Source organism: Talpa europaea (genome assembly GCF_964194135.1).
Source record: "Talpa europaea genome assembly, chromosome: 3".
Taxonomy (NCBI): domain Eukaryota; kingdom Metazoa; phylum Chordata; class Mammalia; order Eulipotyphla; family Talpidae; genus Talpa; species Talpa europaea.
Window position 1 is genome coordinate 26,404,141 of NC_140069.1, and position 11,730 is coordinate 26,415,870.

At 36.4% G+C, this 11,730-nt stretch overlaps 1 protein-coding gene across 2 annotated transcripts in view; it reads left to right on the top strand.

Moving 5' to 3' along the window:
• UBR5 (ubiquitin protein ligase E3 component n-recognin 5) overlaps positions 1–11,730 on the top strand; it is a gene marked incomplete at both ends in the record, with an annotated part of 124,086 nt that overhangs the window by 32,084 nt on the left and 80,272 nt on the right. For both annotated transcript variants that reach the window (XM_084229427.1, XM_084229428.1), the window contains 3 exons: positions 9,621–9,665; positions 10,602–10,683; positions 11,207–11,283. In XM_084229427.1, the coding sequence (XP_084085553.1) occupies positions 9,621–9,665; positions 10,602–10,683; positions 11,207–11,283 (204 nt within the window). The remainder of the gene's footprint in view (positions 1–9,620; positions 9,666–10,601; positions 10,684–11,206; positions 11,284–11,730) is intronic.

Genomic DNA, 11,730 nt, shown 5'->3' on the forward strand with positions numbered 1-11,730 from the left:
ATATATATAGGCTTCCTATTAAGAAAATGAAGTTAGACGAGAAAGTAGGACTTAAGAGAAATTGTCAGAAGGATTAATGGATAAAGGCCATATCTTTTTATCTTTTCCTACTGAATTTCTTCTTGTCCATCTGGCTTGTGTATTTCCCTTTTCCTGTTTTGAATGGAGCTGAAAATAACATGCTTGATTTTGTTTTAAAGGAAAATGACTCATTTTGTTGTGTTCAACATTTAGTTTCTAAAAGATTTGTGTATCTTTCAAATGGCACCGTAGTTTGAGGCTTTAGTTTCCTTTTCATTTTATTAGGGAAAAAAATTTATTTATGACACTATGTAGGAGTTTCTAACCAGAATATTTTTCAGGTTGGGGGAGAAATGATTTGTCAGTATAAAGCTGTTCCCCTCCCTGCCCCCCGCCCCCCATGGCAGCTTGCAAAATGTTTCTGTTGCATGAATTTTTTCACCTTATAGAAATCTTTACAGTTTCAAGTGAAAAAAACATTTTTGGGGTATAGTTAAAAGATTTTCTTGTTGGAGATAATTTATATCATTTTACAAGTTTACAATATTTATTTAGAAACATCTTTTCATCTTGAATGCACCTTGAAGGTGAACGTCTTGTGTCATTTAAGGTAAAATGAACACATTATTTAAATGGGCATTTTTCATCTCCATATTCATAAAGTATGTATGTATCATACCTGTAACTGGTCATTCAGGAAGCTGACAGATCTGTTTTCCTTCCACAAAAGCCATTTGTGTGACTTGGGGGTCATTTAAGAGTAAGGTCAGAATTTTGCTACTTGGCATTGTGTTCTTTGGGTCTGCAAAAAGTGAGGGAAATCAGATGGCTGTTGTAGAAGTTGTCAGTCAAATTTAAAGAAAATGTCATTAAGACTTACAACTGACCAAAGATAGGGATCAACCTGTAAAATGAAGTACTGATCAGATTACTCTTCACCAAATAAATATTCTTTTTCAGAGGGTGGGAGGAGGAGTAATTCCTTGTGTATTAGCGGTCTTCCATCTAGATTCCTACAGGTGTTAGGCAAGTAAAGACACCTCTAGTTGCTTCTAGGGGAATAGAAGTGCAGTTGTTACATCTCATTTTTCAAGAAAAACTAGGTATCTGAAATTGTGTGCAAGTTTCCTATTTTAAATGTTGACTAAGACTCTTTAAAAAAAATTTTTAAGGGCCTCCCCGGTGGCGCAGTGGTTGAGCGCTGGGTTGTGAAGCTGCCTGAAGCCTCTGCCGCGCTGGTTCAATCCCCGGCTGCTCCCCGGCCACCGGAGGAGGGTCCCTCATGGCACACAGACCTCTCCTGCCACCCGTTGCTCCCCTCAGCAGTGTACTTCGGTCCTTCTGCCTGCTCTACTCCTCGCTCTGGCTCTGGTGAATTCTCTCACCCTCCCGCGCTTCTGACTGTACCCAGTGCTTGTATAAATAAATAAATAAATCTTTAAAAAAAAATTTTTTTTTTTTTTTAAGGATCTCCCTGGTGGCACAGGCAGTTGAGTGCAGCGCTGTGAAGCAGTCCGCAGCGCTGTGAAGCTGTCCGCAGCCTCTGCGGCGCAGGTTCAATCCCTGCTGGCCCCAGTGAGAATCCCACATGGCGCAGCAGACCTCTCCTGTCTCGCCCACTGCTCCCCTAAGCAGTGTATTTCGTCACTCTGCCTGTTCTGTTCCCCACTCTGTCTCTGGTGTATCCTCTCACCCTCCCGCGCATCTGGCCTGTGCCCTGGTTCTTGTATAAATAAATAAATCTTAAAAAAAAAATAATAAATAAAAAATAAATTCTTTAAAAATCTTAAAACACTGTTTTACATCAGTTGTGTAGCTGTAGGCTGACAGTTTGACTTCTTAAGATGCCCCTCCCCCCATTTAGTAATTACCTTTGCATGTAAATCTTAAAGAGGTGGTGTTTTCTCTTGTATTCTTGGGCCTACTGTCTCCCCCTCTTCTATTGGAAACCTGGTGATACTCAGTTCTAGTAATAATGAGTGATGGAATGCTCATTAGTACATCATGAAAACTTAATGTATTGATAAGGCAGTATTAAATTTTTAAATAGACTTTGTGTTACTTTGCTGTGTTATTTTCTATCAAAACAGAATTATGTATGGGTGAATGATTAATTTAGAATGCAAGATAGACCATTGGATCTTAGTATTGAAAGTTCTTCTTTGGTAGGGCTTCAGGGATTCACATTGCAACTAATCTTTAGGAGATTCACTTGTTGAGTTTTGGTGTAGTATCAAAGAATACCATTATTTAAAAATGAAGTAAATGATTACGAGTTTATTTTGGTTAACCTCTGTGACTATTTTATTAAGAATGAGCACTTATTTTCCCTCAAAATTGATTTACCCATTTACCCACGGTTACTTTAATTGCACTGTGTATTTTAGAATAGAGTACAACAGTTCTCAAGTGTATGGTTTGTGGACCCTGAGGTAAAAAGTGTGTACATAAAAATACTGAGAACTTTTCACTGTTTTGATATTTGTGCTATTAAAAAGAGGTGGTAGATGAAATACTTAACTCATTGCAAGTCAGAGTAGTGACACTAAACTCTGCTGCAAATTAATTGTGTTTTTCACCTTTTTGGCACTTGCAAGAAAAGAAAAGCCAGTTTCCTTTAAGGGTGACCTTCTTAAAGCCATTAAAAACCATTAATCTTATTAACCTTATCCTCTTAGTATATGTTACTTCTTTTTTTTTTTTTAAGATTTATTTTTATTTATGCATGCAAGAACTGGGGTTTAGGCCAGAGGTACGGGGGCATGAGAGGATTCACCAGAGACAGAGTGGGGAGCAGAACAGGCAGATCTTCTGAAATACACTGTTGAGGGGAGCCGCAGGCCAGAGAGGAGTGGTCTCTTGCACCATGTAGGTCAGCTCCCTGGCTGGGGATTGAACTCATGTTGCAATGGCTGGTGATAACTTGAGACAAAATGAGAAGAATATTGGTTATCTAAAGGAAAAGCACCTTTGCAATTGTTGTAGTTGCAAGTTGATCTAGCTAATTTCTACATGTAACCTCAATTTCTTCATTTAACTTGAGAGAGTGACTGGTTGGATTGGGTGTTTTAACATTTTCTCAAAAGTGAATGAAATGGAAAACAACTGAAGCTATTTGTTGGCAGTGATAGAATTGAGATTTCAAGCAAAATTTTGGGCAGCTTGTATCCATCACCTTGAATTTGACACAATAGATTGCAAGTGACTTTATTGAATGATTTTGAAGCTCTGCATAGGTTAGTAAACTCTTTATTTTCCAGATGACCAATACATGCTGCTATTGACTCAGGCATAGACAAAAGATTTATTCAAAGTTCATTGATAAGCTTTCGATTTCACATTTTTCCCAAACTTGAAGAACCTATCACTTTTCTAGGTTTCTGTAATATCAAATATCAGAATATCCCAAGATTTGAAAAGGATATTAAAATACTCCTGCTTTTTCCAATTACTCTGTATGGCCAACTTTTCTTCATATACTTCGACCAAAGCAATGTACTTTGACATGTTGAATGCAGAAGCAGATTTGAGAATCTAACTATCTTACACATTAAACCTCATAATAAAAGTAGTCACAAAAATGTTTTAAAAAACAAAAAAAACCCTCTTTACAAGTATTTTCAGGGAAATAGTGATTTTTCATAAGTTATTTCACAATATGCAATGAGTTTGTTTAAAAATCTTCAGTTTTTCCTGATTTTAGTGTTAATATTATAAATATTAGTGTATGTAGCCCATATAAACCAAAGCTTTTAGGAATCTTCAAGAATTTTTGAAAGTGTAATGTGTAACATTGATAGCATAATGTAACATTGATAGCACAATGTTCAGTAATAATTAAAACACATTAAGAAAGGTTGGGAAGGGAGACTTTTGAAAAGTGCTCTTAAAGAATATTTGGGGAGGTAAAAAATAAGCATTTTTTTTTTTTTTACTCCACAACCAGAGATTCTGAATTTTGCGAAAATCTTCCCATAGAAGATACAAAGAAAAAAATTCATGGTCGCTTTCGTGAAGCCTAAAATCTTTTTGTTTCTGATAACATTTTTAGTTTCTGTTTGGACATTTTATAACCTTACTCCTTAGTTATTTAATGTCAAACTTGAAGTTTTCTGTGGTCATTTGTAACATGAGAGAAATTAAGGACAAAAATAGTACCAAATCTATTTAATTTATAAGATCATGGCCTTGCATTTTTGCTTTGAAAATGATGGTGTATGGTGACTTTTTCTGTTTTTTTTTTCCAGTTTTTTTTTTTTCAAAATAGCTATAAACACACTATAAAAAGTGTGTTTTTTTTCAAAATAGCTACATTACTTTTCTCATTAGTCACCTGCCCCCACTCCCACTTACTATGTGTGAAATCCTGAACTTGGGGAACCTGTTATCAGGGCTAAATTAGGATAGAAGCAGTATAAAAGAATTTCAAAAAATAATTTCAAAATTTTAAGACATTCTGAAAATTGATTGTCTTACAGTGAAGTTTTGGACCTACAGTGAGGCTCTCATCATCGTAGAGATTTAAGAGAGTCATCTCTCATGTGCTGGTACTTCTTGCTTGGTCCATATTCTTCCTCGCCGTCTTTAACCATGTAGCTCAAGATAACTCGTCAAATTTTAAGTAACAACAGAGTTTGTGGATAGGGTTGAAGCTTTATTCCCTTTACACAAAAACAAATCCACAGTGCATCATCAGAAGACTCAGTTGATCCCTTCCATTTATACCCAAGGCCCTCCTAAAAAGCTCCCTTATTCTAGAACTGTGTGTGAAGGGATTTGAAATTGGATGAAATTGGATTGGATTGAATAAACTACCTCCAAGCTCTCGGTTTGCTGGTGGGGTTGGGGATGTCCTTACTAGATGCTGGCACAAGTAAGGTAGCATCTCAGTGCCCTCTGCACCTTTGCCAGGTGCATACCTTATCTCCCAGCTACTGCCATGTACTAGCTTGAATTTATTGATACCAGTGATACTATGAGCAGTTGATAGGCAAAGAAGCAGTTCAGAGGTGGGCAATGTGGATAGAATGGTATAATCAAAAGAACACATTCTTTGTATGTGAAAGTTAAGAACTGACTTTAGAAAACTGTATGTTCTGTGGTTAGCGGTGGGTTTGACTCCTATTTCTTCCACCTGTCTAGTGACATAGTAGTTGCTCAAAAAAATGTATATGCGGTTTCATTGCTTCTTGAGTTTTAGACTTTAAGATTTAGAGACTTTGCTGGGAGAAATGCTAAAGAAGTGGAAGAATGAGGATAAACTTGGTTTAAGTTTTATCCTGTCTTAAGAGTCTCTGAAGACAGTTCTGACAGAAACACAATGACTATTATATGAAGTAGATGATGAAGGTCTTATGAGAGTGAAGCTGTCCACTTGTATAGGAAGAAAATTAGAGCTACCAGGAAAAGTTCATGGAGGAATAGCATTTAAACGGGACTTGAGTGAGATAAATAGGAATGAGACAAAGGAAATGTACTGGTGGCAGATAATGTCACTTTTACATTGTTAAGGTGATCATTGATAAACATGAAACATACTGGGTGTACCTTGTCAGATACTTCCAGACGTATGAAAACCATCGTTTGGAATAGCTTTTTATCCTGGAGAATTGGAACCTTTTAGGGATGTAAATATACCTGAGTCTGTTGGGCTTCATTTACCTTTAAGGGATATGTGTCTGACTATATAATGGGTTACCTGGTTGGTGTGGGTAGGGAGAGAAATAAAAAACTGAAGAACCTGCATTAAAGGCTATTGACAATTGAGGATCAGAGAGATGATGAATTATATTTGAAGTTATCATGTTAAATTTTGGAAAATGGAGGCACATTAAGGGCAGCAATGAAATAAGTTAGTTTCTAGCAGGCAGGTGCTATTATGCTTTGATTTTCTATCTCTCTGTTCATATCATTTTGCTGTTATCTTACCTTGGTGCTTAAAGAAATAAAAAAAAATTCAGCCTCTGGATCTATAAAATTTATAAATTTAAATGAATAAAGTAAGTTATTGAATTGGAATATAGACTAAATCTTCAGTGTAGGAGTACTGAGGATTGTCAAAGCTTATTGCTAACCTATCTTGTGTGTTACAGCTGCCTTACAAAGGCTTTCCTGTGCGTCCCTAAGTGAGATTAAATTCTGAGTTATGAGGTTATTTTGTAATGTTATGCTGTGCTTTTTAAAGTGTTTCCCAGCATAACCACATGTAAAAGATATATTCTGAAATGGAATTTGGTGAACTCTGGGGTGGTTTTCCTTTTATTTTAAAACAGCAAATTTTTGTTAATAATTCTATGAGAAAATACGTTTTCTAACTTGAAGCATTGTAAACTTTGGAGGGAAGATCCTTTAAAGCAGATGAGTACCTAATGGTTATGTAGAGACATTTAGTAACTTGGTAAATTTAAATGAATCTGGGCATTGGGCATTGTTTATAGTGGTTCTGTGGTTTGCATGTCAGATGCTGAGGACTCTATTAATGTAAAAGAGAACCATACACTCCTTATTTTTTATAGTTTACTTCCTTTTTTGCCTAAAGGCTTGTCATTCTTTGAGATTCTTTTAAACTAATAGATAGGAGGCCAATTTAGTCATGATAACTGTGTTGAGAGTTGGAAGAATGATACATTTATTTTGGGGATTGAATTTAAGAAATACAAATTTTTGTTTGGGGGAAAAATTCTAAGTGACCATGTAAAATCAATTTGTATATGAAAGCTTTAGGTAGGTAAGATGAGATTGAACATGATATTTGGTAAATGCTATTTCCATTATAAGCGTTAATACATTTGTTTTTCATATATTCATAAAAATATCAGATTTGTGGAGAACCAGAGATACACAGATGAAACCCTGAGACCTTGTGGGCTTAAGTGAATTCAGTAGATGACCTGGGGGTAGACCCCAGATTTCTTGGTATCCAGTGGGTCCTATTTCTATACAAATGGGTAAATGTTTCCGATGTGCTTGAAGTCTTATCATGATTTTTAAGATAAGAAAATTTAATGAATGGCAATAACCATTCCCTCTACCCCCTTAGTAGTCCAAAGTTTGCTGTTGCGTTCTTGAGTTAATAACTTTCTAGTGTTTTGATATATTCAAAGTTTATTTCAGTTTTATAAATATTACATGCCTGGAATGTCTGGAGTCAGCAAAAGGATAATTTAATTATTAGTCTCTTACTTTTGAAAAGTCTCTGACAAATTTTACTTCTCCCACCCCCCCATTCTTTTGTGAAAGTTCTAGAGAAGGTGAGATGAGACAAAAAGAGATGCATGGGTTTAGTTATATGCCTGTTAACAAGTACCTTCTATAAGTGTGTCACCAGTATGGTTTTGGAGAAGTAATCTGTCTTAGTCCTGCCTCTCACATTTTGTGTCTAGTCCAGTGAAAAGTTTGTAACCTTTCATTGTAAGTGTGACTCTGAAAAGTGAGAGTTCCTGCCTCTGCTCTGGGTCTTCTGTGAGCTGTTGTTATTGCCCAGAGCGGAGCTTCCTGGTTTATATTCTCTCCACTTTTTCTTTCTTTTTTTTTTTTTTAACTACTTAAAAAAAAAAAAGATTCATTCATTCATTCATTTATACAAGCACTGGGTACAGTCAGAAGCGCGGGAGGGTGAGAGAATTCACCAGAGCCAGAGTGGGGAGCAGAACAGGCAGAAGGACCGAAGTTCACTGCTGAGGGGAGCAGCGGGCGGCAGGAGAGGTCTGCGAGCCATGTGGGACCCTCCTCCGGTGGCCGCCGGGAAGCAGCTGGGGATTGAACCGGCGCTGCAGAGGCTGCGGGCTGCTTCGCATCCCAGCGCTCAACTGCTGCGCCACAGGGGAGGCCCTCTCCACTTTTTCTTTGGAGTTTATGAGTTCCAGAGTGTGTTCCTCTCACAGTGTTTTATTTTGTCTTGGAACACAGAAGCGTGCCTGGTCAATGAGCACACCTGGATTTGGTGAAAGAACTTGAATCTTTTAGGACCAGTAAAACTGCATTTTGTAAATGCAACATTGGACTACAAAAGTGAAAATGTATTTTATTTAGGTGTTCAAGTCATATGATCAGATAGTCTTCTTTGGGAGGGTGAGTGAAGTCACCAGTGAGTACCTACTTTTTTGGGAGAAATTAAGTATGATATCATTTGAAAGTTACTCTTGCTTAGGAATATGATTCGATACTGACAGTATACAAAGATGATCCTCAGCATTGAACAGAAGATAGGAGGTAGGAAAGTTGAGGGATAACTGACTTCCACCACAATCTCTTATTGAAATAATCAGGCTATCTGGCCACAGAAATGATTTTGGCAGCTTTTTAAACCCTAAATTGGCTTTAGGGTGTGATTTATATTTACAGTATGTATAGTGTTAATTCAAATGATTCAAGTTTGAGTCTATGTGTTTTTTTGTGTAGAGAGCAAGATTCATGGAATTTCCTATTAATGTTCTAGTTTTTTTCTGTTGCTTTCTAAAAGGCTCTTTTTAAGAGACTTATTTCTGAAAATGTTTTGAAAAACTAGGCAATTGTTTTGTTAACATAATAGAATTTAACTGTTAAAATCTGTTTGATTACATCTTTTCCATTATGAAATGACTTCCTCAGGTTGACAAAACTGCCTAGTTAAAATGAGTATTACAATATTTTACATTAATTCAGGACTCTTTCCTTAAGAGAAAACAGCAAAATCATAATAGATAATATGAATTATTATCTTTTTATGTAGACCTTTGAGATTTTTGTCTAAGCATATTCAGTATGCTTAAAAATGGGGTTGGATGTGTTGCCTCTTTTATAGATTTGGACTTTGAGGTTTTAATTTATACAATTTTACATCATAGGCCTTTTAAGAATTTGAGACTACATCTTAATGAGGTTTTTGATTTTTTTTTTTTACTGCCCCATTATATTCTAATAGATTAGTTTCCCAAATATTTTCATTCCATAATATACATGAACATTTAAGAGTTTCTTGGCATATATAGCAGTTTTTAAAAATGGCTCTCCTGTAGGTATTGGGTAAACCTGACAATAATGCCATTTTTAATACAAACCCTCGAAGCCTCAATTTGTTCATCTAAATATTGGGATTAATAATTAGTAGTAATGATTATTATTGAAGTTACTAATGAGATGGTGATAGAAGGGAATTGTAGAGTCAACTTGTGATTTTTTTTTTTAATTTAAAGATTTATTTATTTATACAAGCACTGGGTACAGTCAGAAGCGCGGGAGGGTGAGAAAATTCACCAGAGCCAGAGTGGAGAGCAGAGCAGGCAGAGTGACGAAGTACACTGCTGAGGGGAGCAGCGGGTGGCAGGAGAGGTCTGCGTGCCATGTGGGACCCTCTGGGACTGAACTGGCACTGCAGAGGCTGCGGGCAGCTTACAACCCAGCGCTCAACTGCTGCGCCACCGGGGAGGCCTATAACTTGTGATCTTTTTTTTGGACAGATAGCAAAGATAATATAAAGAACATACTACCATAGCAAATTTGTTTGCATACTGTTAGAAATAAAAAAAAAAAAGATACACCGAAATAACGGTACAAGTACCTATCAGAATTGGATCTGTACATGTCATTTATTCATACTTCGTTTTATTTTGTTTTTAAAGGTTACGAGAAGTTTCAGAGAAACTGAACAAATATAACTTAAACAGGTAAGGATTTTAAGATATTTTAAATTTTTTGAAACAATGATTTATTGGGAAAAAGGATGCATTTAGAATGCAGCAACTATTAAGGGCGTTTTAATCTGGGACCTGTAAGGGACAGGAGATCCATAGGAGTTGTGATTCTCATTCCAGCCTTCAGATCCTTTACAGACAGAGGACCATATGAGGCCTGAAGTTACAGTGATTAAAACCTCCTTGTCAGTGGCATACACATAAATTTTTTTTTTAATCTATCAACTTTTTGTGAATTGGGGCAATTTTCTGTAAATCAAATTTTATTGATTTGCTACTTGTGTTTACATAACTAATTTCAGGGGAAGTGGGGTTTTTGAGTGACTGTGTCAGTTCATAGTGTTATTTTATTTTGAATAAACTCTGTATGCTAAGGAGCTCTAATGACTGATGCCACAATTATTATTTTTCAATTATTGCTTTAAAATACGTCAATATTAGTTTGTAAAAACAAGTTTTGCCAGCTGTTTTTTTCTTTTGATAATTAGTCAACAAAGAAAACCAAAACTGGTATGTAGCTACTATTTAAAAACTAATTCGTGGGCCTCCCCGGTGGCGCAGCGGTTGAGCGCTGGGTTGCCAAGCTGCGCGCGGCCTCTGCGGCGCCGGTTCGATCCCTGGCTGCTCCCCGGCCACCAGAGGAGGGTCCCACATGGCGTGCAGACCTCTCCTGCCGCCCGCTGCTCCCCTCAGCAGTGTACTTCGGTCCTTCTGCCTGCTCTGCTCCCCGCTCTGGCTCTGGTGAATTCTCTCGCCCTCCCGCGCTTCTGACTGTACCCAGTGCATGTATAAACAAAAAAACAAACAAACAAACCAGCAAACAAATAAATAAAGCATGCCTCTATAAAAAAAAAAATAAAATAAAATAAAAACTAATTAATTTACATATATATTTTTTTTATTCCTCAGCCATCCCCCTTTGAATGTGTTGGAACAGGCCACTATTAAACAGTGTGTGGTGGGACCAAATCATGCTGCCTTTCTTCTTGAGGTAAATTGTTTACTTGAAAGTAGGGAAATGAAAAGTTAAACAGTTAAAATAGCACTGTGCATCATCATTTTCATCATTCCTACTGTGGAAAACAGTTTCTTAATAAAAGCTGCCTCAGGATCACCTGCTTCATTCCCTTATTTTGTAAATTCTCTGACTCAGACAAAACTTAAATGATTTACTAGAGCTTGAAATTACTTAGTAACAGATTTAAGACATTCCTGATGTCTAATTATTCCCTGAATTGGGGCAGTTTTCTGTAAATCAAATTTTATTGATTTGTCACTTTTGTTTATGTTAGATTGAGATATTTCAAGTTAGTTTTTACTTGTTTCTTGATAACGTATGTAAAACATACTAACCCAACTCAGGTATGAGCACCTCTGGAAGGGAGCATGTCCTCTTGCAAGTTGTCAGTGTTAAGTACATAATTTGTTGAATAAATCCAGGTTTTTATACACATTTTCACTTTGGAAATTTGTTCTGCCTCTCTTTTTTTTTTTTTTTTTTTTTTTGCTTTTAGGATGGTAGAGTGTGCAGGATTGGTTTTTCAGTACAGCCAGACAGATTGGAATTGGGTAAACCTGACAATAATGATGGGTAAGACATCTTATACTTTCTAATTAATAATATTTAGCTTTTAAAAGATATTACATTAAACTAGTGTTTTGATTTGGTAACCCTTAAAAAAAGGGGAGAGGATTGCAGGAAATAAGATAGTTAAACTAGTGAAATGGTTACTTTGAAGTTTAAGTATGATTTTTATGCAAGTAGTGATTTATATTAGCATTAAAAGCAGTAGAGGAATTAATGACCCCTTGCCAGGAATAGATTCCCAGAAGAGTGATATGCTGCTGTTTTCCCCTGCTGTCCAAAAGTAGAATATGCCTATTTGGTGTGTTCCTTTTTTGGTCTGGAAATGCTATTACCATTAATTTATATATAAAAAAAATTGAACATTTTCAGACCCCACTACCAATAGGTTCTATCATACCTAACAGAAACATTCTACTTTTAGATAGTGGAGAAGCCTGACATATAGTAGGT